The 18,110-nt window shown below is 41.3% G+C and overlaps 3 protein-coding genes across 3 annotated transcripts; 2 read left to right on the top strand and 1 right to left on the bottom strand.

Annotated features, from left to right (window-relative positions):
* Nucleotides 1–11: 11 nt before the first annotated feature.
* On the top strand, nt 12–15,561 carry LOC108110721 (protein Aster-B). Its single transcript, XM_041818135.1, is given in 12 exon segments — nt 12–852; nt 5,877–6,167; nt 6,351–6,834; nt 8,473–8,722; nt 9,098–10,068; nt 10,070–10,212; nt 10,271–10,523; nt 10,599–10,729; nt 10,872–11,068; nt 12,785–13,232; nt 13,294–14,147; nt 14,317–15,561. Coding segments are annotated over 11 exon segments (3,654 nt in total). The 5' UTR covers nt 12–577; the 3' UTR covers nt 13,505–14,147; nt 14,317–15,561.
* On the top strand, nt 11,175–11,960 carry LOC121529972 (uncharacterized histidine-rich protein DDB_G0274557-like). Its single transcript, XM_041818136.1, has one exon. It carries the CDS (start codon nt 11,341–11,343, stop codon nt 11,659–11,661), a length of 321 nt encoding a protein of 106 aa, XP_041674070.1. The 5' UTR covers nt 11,175–11,340; the 3' UTR covers nt 11,662–11,960.
* Nucleotides 15,562–15,614: 53 nt separating the features above from the next.
* On the bottom strand, nt 15,615–16,495 carry LOC108110725. The gene is made up of 2 exons (XM_017219910.2): nt 15,805–16,495; nt 15,615–15,744 (listed from the first exon to the last, which is right to left on the bottom strand). Exon 1 carries the CDS (start codon nt 16,435–16,437, stop codon nt 15,814–15,816), a length of 624 nt encoding a protein of 207 aa, XP_017075399.2. The 5' UTR covers nt 16,438–16,495; the 3' UTR covers nt 15,615–15,744; nt 15,805–15,813.
* Nucleotides 16,496–18,110: the final 1,615 nt, after the last annotated feature.

Here is an 18,110-nt window from a genome sequence, read left to right as displayed (position 1 = left end):
GTTGGCTGGGATGTCAAGCCTATCGGATATCGGTAGTTTTCGGGTTGCCATGGTGCCGGCCATTACGCATAATTTATATACACATTTTATTCACTGAAAAGAAGAAAGGGGAATTTAATAAACTAAAGGATCCAATAAGTAAGAAATATATCTGTATTTAGATAGCCAAGCGGGCTAAAATCACCTGGGTTTCTAGAGCGGCGTCTGGCTTTTGGCACACCTAGCAACCCTGGTCGCGACATATATACTTTTTATGCGCAAAAAAGTGGAGAATTCGCTCGCTAAGCAGACGAAACGCCTGAATTTACACATGAATCTCATTCTCAAGTAAACAAAAAACAGCATTTAACAGTGCATAAACTTAAAACCCGTGGAAAACGCAACGTGGCAGTGATATTTGTTAGTTATTTGAGCCTGAAACCCGTATAAAAAGCAACTTCCGCAGACGTCAGCAAGTGCCACATAAAAGAAATAGATGGAATAAACAAATAAATGGGAGTGATTCGATAAATAAAACTCAGGAATATCAAACGGTACAGGGCAAGGAAATAGAAGCGGCCGAGTGTGCCGTGTTGTCATGCATTTTGTCACACAGCAGCGGGCACAACAGCAGCACCACAAGTCCTCCACCTCCTCGTCGAGTTCCTCGCTGGCCTCCAGTTCCTCGTGTTCCGGATCTGGATCTGGATCAGGATCGGGACTAGGATCTTCCTCCCGCTTTGTGGCCCTGCGCAAGTCATCCAGCCAGGGTGCTCTTCCCAAGTCCTTGGCCACCGCCCACAGCTTCTTCCATCGTCCTTCGGCCTCGCAGAGCAAACACAAACGCACCGCCAGCCTAAATGCGACGCCTATGTGAGTTGCCACGCCCCCGTAGGCCCACTATCCAATATACTAACCCAACATATAACGTTTTATGCTTTTACACGGAAAGAAATTAGCTGACGAAGTCTACCAGAAGTGATTCATTTTAGGTTTAAATTTAACATTTTGTTTATAGATGTATATATCAACATTTTTCAAATATAAGTGAAAGTAAAGCTTTTATGTTCAAGTTCAGATTGCATTCCAAGAAACTTTTGAAGCATTCCGACCCATCTTTGATCTCGTTTCTTTCCGTGTAAAAGAAACCTAAGAGCTAAGAGTGTTAATGCGTGGTGTAGGATTGCCCGTTGGTTTGCATGTTTAACCCGTTGCTAGTCATATTGCATGTCTTTTATAAGCCCTCTTTCTACCTTTCAGTTTGGCTTATCTACCCGTTAACCCCTTCCCAAATCTGTGATAATGCGGGTTGCCCCATTCTAATTCCCCCACACCTCTTGCTTGTCGCATTTTGATAGCATTTGCGTTTATTGCGCAACAGTTGCCTCACAGCAAGGAACAGAACATTGCGTTTCGTTGCTGTAAGGCGCTGTAGGATATCGATTTTGTGGCAGTCTAGCACAGATTGGCCTACAGTAAGTCAGTTTATCTTCGAACTGTGCTGGTTATCAGTTAATTTAGAGAATGAACTCAAAATATGGAAAATATAGGAGAATAAATTAAAAGATAACAAAATAAACAATAACAATATTTAAAAAGCAAGTGGAAGTTTTTGGCATTCTTAAAGTTTATCGACTTCACAGAATAATATGTTAGGAAGAAAATAAAAAGAAATATACCGATACCCTAAAGCAATTGTAGAGGGCAATAAATTTAGTTTAGTTCCGTATGCAACTAACAAAAAGTCATTACTAACCAAATTCATTCACAATTTTGTTTACTAGCGCTTGGGCAAAGTTCGCATACTTAGGCAAATTTCTGGCGTACTAGTGCAGCTACAACAGAAAATAGGATTTTAACTAGTTTTCATTTAGTGGTCTCTTTTATATCTCATTTATAACTCCCTTTGAATCAGTAATTGACCAATTCTCAAGGATTTCCACGCTTTAAAACTCTTGGAAACGCTTTATTTTCTCGCCCACCTACTGTATTTATACATACCGACCAATATACACAATTTGTGTTTTGTGCACTCAAGCGTTTTCCACGTAACCCAAAAAAAAGCATTTTCGATTAGCCTTGGCTGGTATTTGTAGTTGGAATTCCCCGGAGGAGGTTATCCACTCTAAATATGCATTTGCATAGGAAGTTTGTTTGGCTTTTAGGGAGCTATATGGTGTGCAAATAGACCCGTAAATAATACGGCTAGCGTATGCAAAGGTCTCCTATCTGTGGGCCCGATTTTCCAACCCCGAGCAAAAACAAAACCAAAAGCAGGGGGATTGCCATTATTCTCTCGGCGGTTGCTCTCGAGTGCAAATCGGAACGTCGAGCTGGGATGACGTGCCCGGCACGAGCTCCCACTTTTCGATACTCAGTTCTCTATTCTCGCTTCTAGAATTCCTATATCTCGCCATCGCGTGCCTTAAACAACAAACAAACAAACAAATGACAATCAACAAAGAGAAAAACAACAAACAGAATAACAAAACGGCGACACTGAACACGGAAAATTAATTAAATAATTAACGGCAAAACTGTGTGGGATAGTTCATAAATTAATGACATTTTGCCGAGCAGTGCTAAAAATACGAATAATTTTTGCTGTGTTTACGTTTCGTCATCACTTTTTCGCGCTGGCAAAGACCAGACTTGGCCACTGTTGGCCACTTTTTTCGGCTGTTTTTCAACGATGACATAGATTTCGGTTGGACAATACCAACAATACAAACAGCTAACCAATGCCGAAGGAGGAAATAAAGAAGCCGCCGAGGAAAACACTGAATGTGGAACCGAAGAAAGCCAAGCGAAAGAAAATGTAATACTTTTTCGCTCTTCACTATTGATTTTTCTTCGGGTTTAAGTGGCTCAGAAGTCTCGATTGTTGGTAATATAGCAATTACGAACTCTAGGTGAAGTAGTTTTCTTGGCCTAAGCTAATACGCCAAGTAGTTTAATGGCCAGTGGCCTTTCATGTCGGAAATGCATTCGAAGTCCGGCTTCCATGACTAATGGAGAGCCCCGAGGTGACCCCGAAGGCCAAAGTTCAAGGGGGAGAAATATCTATTATTCAAGCTCCCAGCCGGTGCAATTTCCTTTCGTAATGATAACTTGCAGTCTGTACAAATAATTGGCACACAGTATATCAGTAATTGCTTAGAATTCAGAATGATATTTCCCATTGATAAATCCGCATGCAATGAGCCTTTCATAAAATTATAATCACATTCTCGTATTCGTTGAAACAAAGGAGAGGTAAAAGTTATACTCACACAATTTTGAAAACAACGACATTTAGTCACCAAAAATTCCTGGAAATCATTGTTTTTAATTCAAGAATTTATTGTCTGTTTTGCTTCAACTATAAATAAACCTATTTTTGTTTTCCAACCAGAACGGTCCGCCCCTAAAACCTTCCTAGTAAATTATCTATCTTAATGGGATAAAATGACGTTTGTTGAAACTATAAATAGCCTTGTACCACGAGTATTTTATCTCGCATGTTTCCCAATTTCGCAGACATTTCCCAGGAAACAAGTACCGCGTCAATTACGATGCTATGTTGTTACAAATTGTTTCCGGGGCTTACCAAAATTTCATTTTGAACTGGAATTCTGGAATTTTGCAATGTATTTGAGTAATGAGTAATCTTGCTATCGTAGTTTTGATAACATTTTAATTTGAAATTTCATTATTAAAATATGAAAAGCACGGGGTAAACAAAGTGCTTTGTGGTTTGGTTGATTCACATACCCGAACTCCCGTTAATCACATGATATAAACTCTATATATGCACATTATAATCCATTACATTATCTCTGATCTTTCACACATTCAAGCTGACTCTTGGCAATTATGAATACGTACTCGTTTAATGAGGGCGAATCGTCGTTAAATGGTGTCCGCTGCACTCATATTTGTTTACCCGATTCAGAGATCCGAGTGCTCTCCATCCCAGCGAATGTGAGTGTTGCCATGAACTTGAACTGAACTTTGTGATAAGAGTGGTCTAGTGGAGTCCCTCGAGGGTCGTTCTCTATATAAACTATGAGTGAGAGCAGCGGAAACACGAGCTTATATTTATTGAGACTTCTGTTACTAGTAAATATATATTTACCAGGCACAAAGACCTTATTGTCCTTGATGTAAGACGTTTTGATAAGACCGATTATCTTTATTACTAGTGTACAGTTGCATTACGACTTCATTCCGAGTACTTGGGAACTTAAAGAGCTTTAAAAATCATTAAAGCTGATTGTGTCATGGCTCGATTTGCATATGCAACACTTACTAAGTGCAGTAGCTCTTTAATAAGCAGATGTTTCGGTAAAAATAGTGCAGGAATTAGCGGAATTCACAGGGTGAACTGCTTTGTGGCTCAACAAAGATTGTAGGAACTGGGTTAAATCGTTTTAGCCTTTATTGTTTGAACAAATACACACAAGCAGTGCCTTACCCTGACCATTAATCGCTCTGCCAAAGCTCAAAGCTAGGAGTATCTTATCGTTCTTATCAGTGCTAAACAGTATACGCATATGAAGCTATATATATATGTATATGTATTAAGGAAAGAATAACAATTGTGTGGCACAGCAGAACACATACACGCCCACACCGCGTAGAAGAGTAGTGCACAATAGAATTGATTACAATCGTTTAATGGCAATTGGTACACCATTCCGTCGCAGCCCACTGAGGCGAGAGCACGTCTAATTGAAAATAATATATATATAGAAGTAAAAACGCGTCAAAAATGTTGCGGCGAACGTTGCGAAAAAGTCGGAAGCACAAGGTTCTCTGGTATGGACAGATCCCAGCACTCCCCAAAGGCGATCTATTTGTGTGCTATCAACGGGCCAAGCAATTAAATTAGTTTCGAGGGAAATTACTTAAGCCACCGATCAGTTAAGGCCACAATGTCTTCTTAACAACCCAATTGACAGTTGTTGATAGGACCTCCCATTCGGCCATTCGGGGCTCCCTTATCGAGGGCGGTGACTAATCGAATAGATTGTGCTGCGGAAACATTAATGGTTCTTTGTTAATTGCCAGAAGCACTGGCCGGATTAGTCGTTAAACTCTTCAAAATGCTTTATAATTGCAGCAGTATATAAACATTTGATATCCCATCGAGTTCTTAATGAGCTGTTTGTTAAATTGAAAAGTTACTGTGATGATTCTCAGTGGATTAGTGATTATGTGACGGTTTTCTTGGATTGTTATTCTTTTACAAGGAAATATATTTGAGTCCCAGAAAAGTTATTAAGTGGTAATTTTTATGTTTTAACTTTCTTCATTATTCTTTTCAATATTCATGCACCATTTCTTGGTACTTTTGTTACTTTTAAACCAAAAATTAACCTTTATCAACTTAAAATAATTAATTATGTGGTCGCCTATAAAAGGTGCTCAACTGAAGTGGATCCACCTGTTGTCGTTTCTTTATCTGATTTACTCGGAACTAATTTCTTTAATAAATTGCAATGTGGTAGCAATGATTTAAGCATTTAAAGAGGTTTAATGGTCTTAGAACGGGTTTATCTTTATATATCTTATACATGTACACTTCCCTTATTAGACTTAATTCCACAACAATAACAATTCATATTCCGATAAAGTGTAAATTGGTGCTCTGGAATAGTTTTGGGTTTCATCGTCCTCAATTGCTGTGGGAAACTTTTAAATTGATCAGGCCTCCGTTGTTGATCCAATTTGATATGGTGACTTAGTAGATCAGTAGACTTGTATTTCCAGAAGTATCCTTCCCAACTTTCCTGTTCCCTGGTTTTTTGATGTATCAGACTTATTTAGTTGCTCCTGTCGTGGCATCGTCTTGGGCATGCGTTTTGATTTGACATTTGTTTTTTTGATTTGTTTATATATGCATTTTATTGTAGGATTAAAGATAGTGAAATAAACAACCCAACAACATCAAGTGTAAACATAACCGCTTCGACTGCCGAAAGTTCGAGCAGTAGTAAGCCCCCTGCCAATGCCAACATGATTCCCGAGACCACCCAGCCCGATCAGCTCCAGTCACAGTCACAGACACAGTCCCAGTTCCAGTCACAATCGCCGTCACAGTGCCAGCAGGCACAGGATAGCCCCGAGCATCCCAATCCCCAGCAGCAAACGCAGCCGGAGGAGGAGAAGCAGGCGGATGCGGCTGGTAGCAATGGTGGCGACAGGTAGGTGGGATCCATGCTCCGGAAACTCTCCAGCCAGGCGTTGGTCCAATTCCGTAAGAGAATTAATCATACCCAATTCCAAATTTGCATGCCTAGTTCAAGAGTTTTTCCATTTAATCGAAGTAGCTGTAGACTGATTATCCACTTGAATCCCAGCTTATTTTCCTCCCCTTTCCTTTACAGGCGCGATTCGATCACCGAGGAGATCACGATAACGAGCACCACCAACAGCAGCTTGAGCACCAAACTCCTGACCATTCAGGAAGCTGCAGGCAGCTTAGAGCACAGCAGCGTCTCCATATCGACGTCCTCCAAACAGAACGCTTCCACAGCAGCCGGCGGATCGCCACCAGCTGGTGCAGCTCCAGGTGCCAATGACTCCACCGGCAGCAACCTCAGCTTAACCCAGGCCGCCACTTCCACTAGTCCTGGTTGCAGTTCGAGTTCTGGCAATACATCCGTGCCAGGAGCCACGCCCAGCATAAATATTGTGTCTAGTGAGCCGTCGAGTCGAGATCAGACACAGCAGTCGCAGAGCATCGATTCCAACGGATTCACTGCTCCGGGCTGCTCCACGGACAGTCCCAGCAGCCGAAAGAGCTCTACAAGCTCCAAGGGCAAGGCCAGCCAAGCGAAGCTATCCACATCCAGCAGCGGTCGGGATGAGGTGAGTCGCTAATGCCAGCAGAGGGGATCAGGCTGGAGACCAGGGAATTACTTACAAGAAGACCTTATAAATCGTATATAAACTTAGAATGGGAATCAGGCTATAGCAAATAATACTTCTAAATATGTCGTAATATTTCCAGAACATATTGCTAGAAACCAAAAACGGGTTTTCTGCTGACGAAATTACGTTTTGTTAGCCGTGAGCATGATAATCCAAAATATGTGTAGCCAATGTCGTTTCCAATTAGGTTCTCTATTTGCTAGATTTTAGGCTTATTTTGTAATTTTATATTTAAATAATTATGTCACTTAAGGTAATTAAATGGCCTCGTACTAACCCCTTTTTATGGGTTCAGAAACGAAGTGGTTTGGGCTAGGCCTCACAAAGAAGGTTCGGACGAAGCAGGGAGTGACTTCTGAATATATATTTACAGATTGACAACTGATAAGACTATTTTTAAAAGCTTCCATACAATGTGTACAACATTTAGAAGCCCGATTAGCACTAGTTTTTATTTAAATGTGAGGGTTTCTTGAGAAGGAATAAACACTAAAGAAGTTCATGCTTTCGAATTGATAACCTCAGAAGTACCCATTGATTGCTTGTTTTTACGATTAACTAATTGTTCATCGTCGACACCAGCAACATGCTCTTAAAATGTTTCTTCAACCGAATATTTTCAAGTTCAAATTAATGAATTCGAAACCCGTTTTTATATCTGTGGAAATAGGAAGGGCTAGCCGTGAAACACAAACTATTTCCGTTACTATTTCAGTTGTGAGGCAAAGCTTGGCAAGCTTTCAAAACTCACAATTTGTTGATGTTAACCATTAGGCACAACACACACCCCGAAAAAGGTGTGAAATTGGCGCAGCTAAGTGCTCAAATCAAATTAAATACACTCAAGCGGGCGATCAATCGATCAGCCGATTGACAGATAGAAAGCTGGATAGATAGCTAGTTGGGCCGACAGATAGACATGGGCCATTCGGATTAATAGCCACATATTGGCCATCTAACAGCTCAATCTAATCTCTGGCTGATAAGAAGCATATGTGATATTTATAATTGTTGTTACCCTCTCGCCAGGGGCAGTCGATTAGAATCACCCTTCGATGAGAAAGCTCGCGACATAAATATTTTGGGCCCAAGCTTTTTCCGGCAACCGAGCCAAGATAACGTTTCGTGTGGGACAGAGCTCCTCCATTGACGTTCGCCCGGCTGGCAATAGCAATGGCAAATTAGAGTTCAATAAGCGACGAAGCGTCTCAGCAACCAAATGGGAATAACAAAAAAAAAGTGAAAAAAACTCAAACTAATAACGAGCATTGCAGCGAACTTTGTGTAAATAATTGGGGGTCGTAAACGAACGACAAGCGTGTGGGGTGATAAGAAGTAAACCCAAACACCTGGCCGAAGAGACTTTCCTACGAACGGGCGTGAATCACCCGAAAAAAGAGTTAACAAACAGAGTGTGTTGGCTCGAACAGGTGGCCAAAAAGCCAAAGGCAACCGATATCAAAGTGCCTGGTGAGACCCATTTAGAGCTAAAATGTTTTCACACGCCACCGCAGACCGTAATAAATGGAAATCCTCATGGTATTTGATCAGCTCTCCCTCTCACTTGTCTCCCAGCAGGACATCTCGCACCACCGGCTGAGCGATCTCACCCAGCACGAGCTCAGCTTGCTGCGCGTTGACCGGGAGCCACAGGTGACCAGTAGCAGCTCCACGTCCAACGAGAAGGCTGCCAAGCCATCGCGGCTCTCGGAGCGGGCCAAAAAGAAGTCCTGGTACAACGTCATCTATCCGAACTACAAGTCGCGGGCCGAGGACTTCAAGAAGCTCTTCAAGGACGTGCCCAACGATGAGCGCCTGATTGTGGGTGAGTCTCAATAATCTGATAAATATAATTTGTTAATGGGTATCCAATAAAAAACTTCTTAATTCGTATGATTCACGAATATGTCTGCTCATTACTTCCTGGATAGTGCAGCGAAACCATTCGGGAAATAATGAGCAATTAAATATGACTGTTTGTGATATGAATTTTATTCATTTTTGATATGATGCAGGCTACATAATGTTATGTTTTGGTTATTCTGATAATGATCCATTGATTAGCTAATTGTACATCATAAAAGAGTGAAATCAACAATCCCAGATAAATGAATTAAGAAGTTTAGTCATGAATGAATTCCGTTTAATGAAATAAAGCCTAATTGGAGCAATTAACTCAAGCGATTATCTTCTTCCGCAGACTACTCGTGTGCCCTGCAACGCGACATTCTGGTCCAGGGCCGTCTGTATGTGTCACAGAACTACGTCTGCTTCCACGCGAACATCTTCAGCTGGGAGACATACTTGAGCATCAAGTGGAAGGATGTGACGGCCATAACCAAGGAGAAAACAGCCCTGGTCATACCCAATGCCATTTCGATATCCAGCGGCAAGGACAAGTACTTCTTTGCCACGTTCACCTCCCGCGACAAGAGCTTTTTGATGCTCTTCCGCGTCTGGCAGAACACGCTGATGAACAAGCAGTTTTCGCCTCAGGAGATTTGGAAGCATGTGCATACCTGCTACGGTGAAGAGCTGGGCCTGACCACCGACGACGAGGACTACATTGATCCCACGCTGGACAACGACAACGAGACGGACTTTGACTTCCAGACGGCCATCGATGACGATAGCCAATCGCAGCGTCAGTCGCAACAGTCGAATCAATCCAACCAGTCAAATCCCCAGCTTCCACAGAGCGGAAACAGTAGCGCCAGCAGCGGTGGCGGCGTCCGAGCCTCTGCCCCACGCAAGTCCAAGACGAAATACTTCTTCAACTCCTCCAAATCCTCGGCCAACGCCTCGGCCAGCGGCTCGGATAACAACAAGACCAGAGAGAGCACTCGCAAACTAAACAAGAAGATGAAGCAGAATGCCAAGGAGTTGACCCTTAGCTCTGTAAAGCCGACAGAGCTTTCGGTGAGCGTCACTATGAACGCTCCTAGTGCCAGTAGTAGCAGCACCGCTGGCTCCACCACAGCCTCCTCCTCCACCATCGCCAATCACACGGGCTCTGGTTCCGGATCAGGTTCCGTATCGGGTTCAAACACGGCTGCACCGAGTGGCAGCGGCAGCGACAAGAAGTCTGCGGAAAAGAAGGTCAGTACGGCTTCAAACTCTGCCGCCACAGCAGCAGCAGCAGCCGCTTCATCTCTGGCCAGTGCCCCTTCTGGGCCAACCAACAATAGAGTCCAAGCTAGAAATCAAGCGCAAGCTCGGAAAAATTCATCGCCAACGCGAAGAGGGCAAAAATGCTGCCGAGAGTGTGCCCACAGATGTCTCCGACTCGTCGGATTCCGAAGAGAACAACTTGCCGTAAGTCGTAGAAATCCAAGAGATAGATTTTGTGTGATTATAACTATTATCTTCTCAGATTTGTGCCCACCACAGAGTGCACCTCGACGCATGAGGGCCGCCAGATCGTCCACACCATTCTGCCCATTAACGTGGACACCTTGTTCAATCTTCTGTTCAGCAAGTCCAAATTCATAACCGACTTCCATGCCATGCGCAAGTCAACGGACCTTGTGTTGGGCGAATGGACCAAGAACGAGGAGGGTTTGCAAGTGCGCACTGTGAACGTCACCGTTCAATTGGCCGCCTCAGTGGGACCCAAGACCTCAAAGGTGAGTGTGCATCGCCCTCGGAATAGCAAAGAGAAAATAAACTAACTGGCAAATGAATATATTGATTCCCCTTAGGTAACCGAGTACCAGACGCAGCGGGAGTGTAGCAAGCCGGGCGAACTGTATTCCATAGACGTAAATAGTGTTAATGCAGGCATTCCATATGCGGACAGTTTCAGTGTGCTCATACACTTCTGCCTGGCCAGGTGAGTCATCCATCATGTACTTGCTGGCAACGACAACGAGCTCCTTGATTAATGGTGCATAGGTGTCGCTTTGTCATCTCTGCCTGCACTCGCCTTTGCTCCAAGTGAACTTTCCTAATTGGCCATTTCTTCCGTTTTCCAGAACTGTCGATGATCACACTATGCTCTCGATTCACACTCAGATCAAGTACAAAAAGTCGATCTGGGGCGTTGTTAAGGGCTTCATCGAGAAGAACACGTGGGCGGGACTAGAGGACTTCTTCGGCGCCCAGTTGCATGCGCTCCAAAGCGAAACGTGCATTCCGCCTGCCAAGGGAAAGGGACGCAGGCCGAGGAGAGGTAAGCATTGCGAACTAAATCACTATAACCAATTAACTACAATGCAACAACCACAACAACAAGAACAACAAATACAGCAACAAAGCAAAGCAATTTCTCTCTAATCTCTAATATTGTAATGAAAATACTCGATCAGAACTCAAATTCGATAACTGCCAATGCCAATTGCCATTGCTTCTTCTAACCACACAAAAACGCACGCATGTCCACCACTAAACAACATGTTAAGAACCAAAAGCAACAACCAGCTACAACCAACATAAATCTCAGGCATGAATCAGCAATCCGCCACCTCCACATCGACCACCACGACCAACACCACAGGTGCTACCCATCACACAGCGACCAGTACGGACAATGACAGCATCCAAGAGTCGCGTCATCCTCATCAGCAGCCACATCACCAGAACGAGCATCATCAGCACCAGCATCTGCACATGCATCATCATCACCACCATCACCACGGTAGCCAGCATCATCACCACGATCCCAGGCACTCCCACCACCATCAGCCTCAGCATTCCCATCATTACCAGCATCCTCATTGGCATCATCGTAAGGCTATACTTCATTCCAGCAGAGGTACAGCTTGAGTATTTGAATCCCTTTAGACTAGCAATTGCCACAGAGGAACAGGGAATTGTTTATAAATTTAAAATGAAGATTATAGCTGTAGTTATTTTCATATTATCAGGATTGCACTTGTAAACTGCCAGTGTTCTTTATATTAGTCTCACTTTATTTTTGTCTTGATTTATCTGAGTCTCACACTTCAACTGGAGTTATAAATGTTGTCAGCTTATCAGTTAAAGACATTAGCCAGTAGATTATTTCGGGTCTTATCTGTCAAGCAAATGCAGACAAGAATAATGGCAGATTTAGGAAAAGCAACAAAGTTGTTATTTCAGAAGCTGTATCGCTGAGAAACTTAGGCTTATATCGGAGGACCTCTACGAGTAGGGTATTTTTCGTTATGAAACCTAAACGTAAAGATTATTATGACTATTTTAACATAGAAAGTCCTTGTAATTTGAGTTAGTTCAATATACTACTTGCATAGCTAGTTCTAGGTTCGATAAGCGGTATTGCCGAAGATTTATGAGCACAAGTTCATATAGCCAAGTTGCCGATCATAAACCAATTTCACGAATTTTACCCTTTCTTTGGAATGCTTCCTTTTATTAATCTAATTATTTTTCCTACTTGTAATGATTACTATTAATTGCTTTATCAAGCTACGATAAGGTTTTGTTCTCTTTAAACTCTTGCTAACTAATATTCCATCAAGAGTATCCCATAATCATTTCATAAATGAAATTCGACGGGGGTGCTTCAGCTTCAGTTGGTTTTCAATTTAAGAATTTATAAAAATGTCAATTGTTAAATTTTTAATCACAATATTTTCACCTCGAAAGTTTTCTCGTTCTTATAAAAGTTTATCTACTGGTAATGCTATTTTTCGGCTTATGAAGCTTCAAACGATTTTTCTGGCCTATGTGGCAATTGCTAGCCCTTGATAATCATAACCTACTTGCTTTTTTATTGCAGTTTGATTTATTTACTAGTTATCTATATTTTGTTGTAATCTTAATGTTGTGATTCTGTTGCCAGCACCAACTCTTGCTTATGTTTAGTTCGGTTTTTTCGTTCAAATGGTTTGATTTCTAACCGTGCCATATGCCATTCCTCTCGACGCTCGTCCCCGTTTCTCCGCAGGTACGGCCACCATAATTCGCCCTCTGGAGGAGGCAGTCGGTCAGGCACCAGCCGGTGATCCCCTGGAGGCGCAGTTGCTGTCCACGGGCGGCATTCCTGGGGCGACAGTCGGCGCCGCCACGGGTCATCCGCTGCTGCTCGAGGGCGGCAAGCAGCAGCAGCTACACCACCATCAGCAGACGCACCACCATCACCTGCAGCCGCACAAGCAGCACCACCAGCAGCAGCAGATGCACCTGGGTGGCGGCGACGGCCAGCCCCTGGCCACTGGTCACGGGACACAGGGTCACAGACTCAGACACAAAGGCTTGTGGTTGTTGGTTATACTGTTGCTGTTCTTGATGCTGGCATTAAATGTGATATTATTACTTAAGCTCTGGAAGCTGGAGGAACGCATTGACGTGGATCTCAATCGGCGGGCCCGCCTGCCCAGTTTGGCGGCCTTAAGGTGAGTCTATATTGGATATCTATATTCTTAGCCAAATCTAATATAATCGTCTCCATTTCAGTGAGCTACCGAGCACGAATCAGGAATGGCTAGAATTGCTACGCGACCAGGAGATGGCACACGAGAACGAGCTGCAAAAGTGGCAGCAGGTGCTCAAAACTGCCATCGAGCTGCTGAAAAAGGTGAGCATAGTCTGCGAAAAGATCTACAACGACGGCCACCTACGTCAGAGCATTGAGTCGATGTCGATGGCGGTGCACACAGAATTCTAAGCATCTCATTAGAGGGTGATTAACAGCAGCGAACAGTGACTTCGGCAAACAGCAAAAGCGTCAACTAATTGTAACTTTAACACTCACAACCACATATGTATACTTGCAGTGCGTTTCATAGGTGAACGACAGTTAGAGGAGAGTAAGGAAGACCCTTTTGGTCGGAACACATTTAAACTTCAGTTTTACCATTTGTATTTTGTGTTTTAGTTTAAATTTCCGTCGTTTTCTTTAAATTCGTTTGATTGATTAATACAACTGTCTAAACATTTTGAAACGCACTGTACTAGCGGGCATTTGTTACTGATCTCTTAGTTAGCAATACACAAAACCCCAAAATGTTGCATGTTATTTTGCCTCGGTTTAGGAAGCGGTTTCTCTGGCACTCGCTGAGGAGGAAAATGTCACAAATCAGTGTATCTAAATCCAAGCTTTAACTTGTGTTTTCAAGCATCTATCTCAACCAGAGTTGGCAATTCTTTAGAGATAAGTTTTGTATTCCGTAGAGCGAGCTCAAAGATTGTATTGAAAATCATTTCGGTCTATCTGCAAACAAAATTTAAATGCTTAGAGAGAGGATTATCGAATCAGATTCCTGAGGCATCACACAAACTCAAACTCACTGTCAAAACCTTGTATTTTTGTAAGTAACTCTTATTTTTATTTACAATTACAGTTTAACAGTAGTAGAAAGTACTCATTCACTCTTAACTAACACCTTTTATGTTTGACTAATGTGTAGAACGCTTTTCATGTGGAGAACATTGTGTTGGCCAGCAACCCGTTTTACTCAAATATCTTTTGTTTTTCAGACTGAAAGAACTTTGGCTGAAATCATTGTACGCTAGCAGTAAATTAAATTAAACAAAATGTTGTGCAAGTTAAATTAATCCAATCCAATTGTCTTCGACAAGCTAGCAAAGTACCCAAACCCAGTGTGTTTGGGCCAAGAGCAGAGCCACCAAAAAATCTGAAATTGAATTTAAAATTCAGCATAAGTTTAGTCACAAACCGATCGAACACAGACATAAGAGAAAGGAGGACACAAACCAATTTGTCATTTATACATATATTTATGATTATGTTTTAATCGTAAGAGAAGCGCAGTGTAATCTATGTCGTAAGTAGCTGCATTTTAGTTAGATTAGAGCAATTGTTTTGTTTTTACCACGGCATTTATGTGTAGCACCTGTTTGCTTGGCTTTGCTTTAGACAAATGTATCTACAATTCCTCAAGTATTTCATATCTCACAACATACCAAAAACTAAAAACAGAAACTTGAAAACCGAAAGAAGTCAAGAGAGAGCGCCCTGAATTTTTGTTTTAGAAAATTCATTTACATGTCGAGCAAGCGCAAAACTGGCAAACTGACAAACCGGAGAGTGTATAATTATAATTATAACTAAAATATAATTGCCAGTCTATGGCTAGAAGAATTTGATAAAAACGATTATACAAAATACTTATTGTGTACGATATTTTTGTAAAACCAATCGTTCTTTTGTATAACTTCTCCTAACTCTTTACCCTTACCCGTTTTTTGGCGCCCGTTTACATATGATACCGATACCGATACCGATACCAATACCAATACAAGAATCAGAAACCAGATACTTTAAACTATTCAATATAAAATGCCAGGCAGGATTAAACCGATAATTGCATACTCTATATACACTATATATATGTAACATATATATGGCCAAGTATTGTTAGTCTGTAGTAGTTGCATTTTAAATTAACAAAACGCAGATTAAACAAAAGCTTAAGAAAGCAACAACTTGTGCGAATTGAATGTGAGGAGGTGAAGCAGAAATTAACACAATATTTAAGCAAATACATTTAGGTCTAAGCTACAAAAATTGAATAGTTGGGTAATCCCACACTAAAAACTAATTCTTGTCAAATTAATTTGGGCCCTAGCAAAATTGGCTTAAAATTTGTGTCACAAGTTAGACTTAAAAACAACATACGAGAATAAGAAACCGAATGTTAAGCTGCAGTAATGAAAATTCTAATTTATTATAAAACCAAATAAATAAAAATACAAAAAATGCCTAATGTTTATTAACTGGTTAAGTATAATTTCAAGGTTCCAAAGAATACAAAAGTTTTTAATAATTTGAATTCTGTTTATATAAACTAAAGGAAACCATATTGATGTACATTTTTAATTTTGATCGCCTTCGTGTGGAAATTGATAGCTTCATCACATGGGGATCACTATGAATTAATCTCTCTACTTGATGGCAATTTACGTATTAGAAAAGGAATAGGAACAGCGAACCATACTGATCACCTATAGCTTCTAAAAACGCCAACGCTTGAGGCGGAGAACCTCAGCATCGATGGATAGATTTGATGTGGAAATCTTGGTGTTCTTTTTTGTCGATTTGGGCGGCAGGGTTACTTGCCTCTGTCCAGGCTGCACCCTTACGGGGGAAAGTGGCAAGCGCTTAATTCGAGTGCAGCTGGACTTCTGCTTGCTTCGGAACGATGTTTGGCCACCTGTCCTCTTCTTCCGATGGGGGCTCAGTACCATCTTGGAGGACTTGGCACTGGTCTTCTTGCTTGACTTGGGCTCTTTGTGGGCCACCGGATTAGACCTGCCAGGACCCTTGGAAATCTTCTCGACCAGTTTTTTGATCTCCTCTTTTTTCGACGGCGGTAACACCTTCAGGAAAGTCTGCTTCTTGGTTAAATGGGAGGCGGTAATCGCGTTTGCAGGACAAGGAGATTCATTTCTCGGCGTGTGTTGCGAGATGGGTTTGGATTTAATGTTTGGTTTCTTTACCTCGCCAACTATTCGCTCTTCTCTGGTTCGGCGCGAAATGGTAGCTTCTTTTAAAGCCGACTCTCGGCGTAGCTTCAGGTGACGCTCCACCATCATGTCGAAAATGGAGACTATCGGCGTACCCAGCCCGGAGCTCATCTTGTTTTTGATGCTAAATAAAAGATGGGAAAATATTCAACTCCTTGAAATGTTTTGTGATAAATGTGTATTTACTGAATAAGAAAGTGATTCAAGTACTAACAGCTGAGAAATTATTTTTCAGTGAGTATCTGATCAAATAAACAGGGAAAGTAAATCGAATTGCTTTTTAACTCACCTTAAGAGTTAAGAATAATTGCATACTTTTAGGCTGGAGACTTACAACCTTGTTTGACCAATTAGAATTGTACGTCACGTAAATAGTGGTAATGTAAACTTTTGGTAAAATAAGGTTAGTCTCATAAAGGACTCAAGTGTAGGAAGGATATTGCATATTTTATGTTAAGTCTCAATATAGTTTTTGAGAGAGTTTTGTAATTGTGATAAGCCAAAAACATACGCAATCTAGCAGGAAGTTAGTAATAAAAGGCCTCGACCCAATTCCAATTGGCCTGTTTTATTTTCCAACTCGAGCAAGTTCAAAGGCCTAAAAGAAATTCACAAGACGCCAAATGAGTAAGATCAGCGACTTTTTTTGTGTGGCTTCTTTTGTTGCATTACAGCTCTCTCCTGGGCCATATCAACCTGACTGACTGATAACAGTTCAAGTTCATTAAACCTCATAAAAATCAGGAACAAAATGTGAAATTCAGAATGGCTTGGTAAGTGCAGTGGAAACTTTTTTATACAAATACTATATCTTCTCTTACTCGTGAATGTAAAAAATATTTATAATTTTGACCTTAGTTTTAATAAAAATTTGTAGATATATATCAATATTTGCTGAGAAACTAAATTAATAGAAATATTAGCAAAAAACAAGAATAAACGAAAATTGGAATAGCAACAAATTATTCACATCCCCGGCAATTTGCTTTATAAAATTCGTCTAGAAATTCAATATTTGTTGTACTCTCACCCATACACTCACAGAAAAGGCCAATAGCACGCACTTACGCATTCAGAAAAAGAGTAAGCTGAGAGAAGAAAGAAGAAAGAAAATAAGAATCTTATCAGCGGAAGAACAAAAACAAATTTCGGTTAAATGCCGAAACAAAAACAAAAAGAAAGCTGTCAGAAACCAACAAAGAACAACAAAAATTGCCAGAGTTATTTTTCAAGGTTAAGAGCAAGTGCGTGTGCGTGAGCTGAAGCCGGTGTGTGTGGGTCTCGCACATTTTGCACATTGTGCGTATAAATAAAAAATAACAACAATAAAACCACCAACACAGCAACAGGAAAAAATAATTTTTTATAGAGAGCCGAGAGCTACGCACCGAAGAAAAAACCAAAAAAAGAGCACAGACTGCAACAACAAAGCGTCAAGTTGGCGACTTTTTCGCTTCAAGTTTATGGCAACATAATAAACTTAATAATTTCGCTACAAACTGAAAAATCATCATTATTTAGGCCTAATATGCAATTGTGCGTTATTTTCCATCTGATTTGGTCAACGACCCAGCAGCTGACACATTCTAGTTTTATTATTTTATTATCGTTCCAAGTTCTAAGTGTAATCTCCTCTCTCTCCTACTCTTTTCCTCTTCCTTTCCCACCCACACAGCTATACTCGAGAATTGCACACATACTCGGTTTGTATACGCATTCAAATTGCGTATACGCAGCGTTTACCATAGGAGAGTTTAATGACTGATAAGATTGGAAAGCTGGCA

Source organism: Drosophila eugracilis, unplaced genomic scaffold (genome assembly GCF_018153835.1).
Source record: "Drosophila eugracilis isolate 14026-0451.02 unplaced genomic scaffold, ASM1815383v1 contig_2152, whole genome shotgun sequence".
NCBI classification, from domain to species: domain Eukaryota; kingdom Metazoa; phylum Arthropoda; class Insecta; order Diptera; family Drosophilidae; genus Drosophila; species Drosophila eugracilis.
Note: the sequence above shows the minus strand (reverse complement) of the source record. Positions and strands in the feature narration are given on the sequence as shown.

Excerpts from the sequence above, each read along its gene's own strand:
- LOC121529972 (XM_041818136.1), top strand. The coding sequence starts at position 11,341 with ATGAATCAGCAATCCGCCACCTCCACATCGACCACCACGACCAACACC.
- LOC108110725 (XM_017219910.2), bottom strand. The coding sequence starts at position 16,437 with ATGAGCTCCGGGCTGGGTACGCCGATAGTCTCCATTTTCGACATGATG.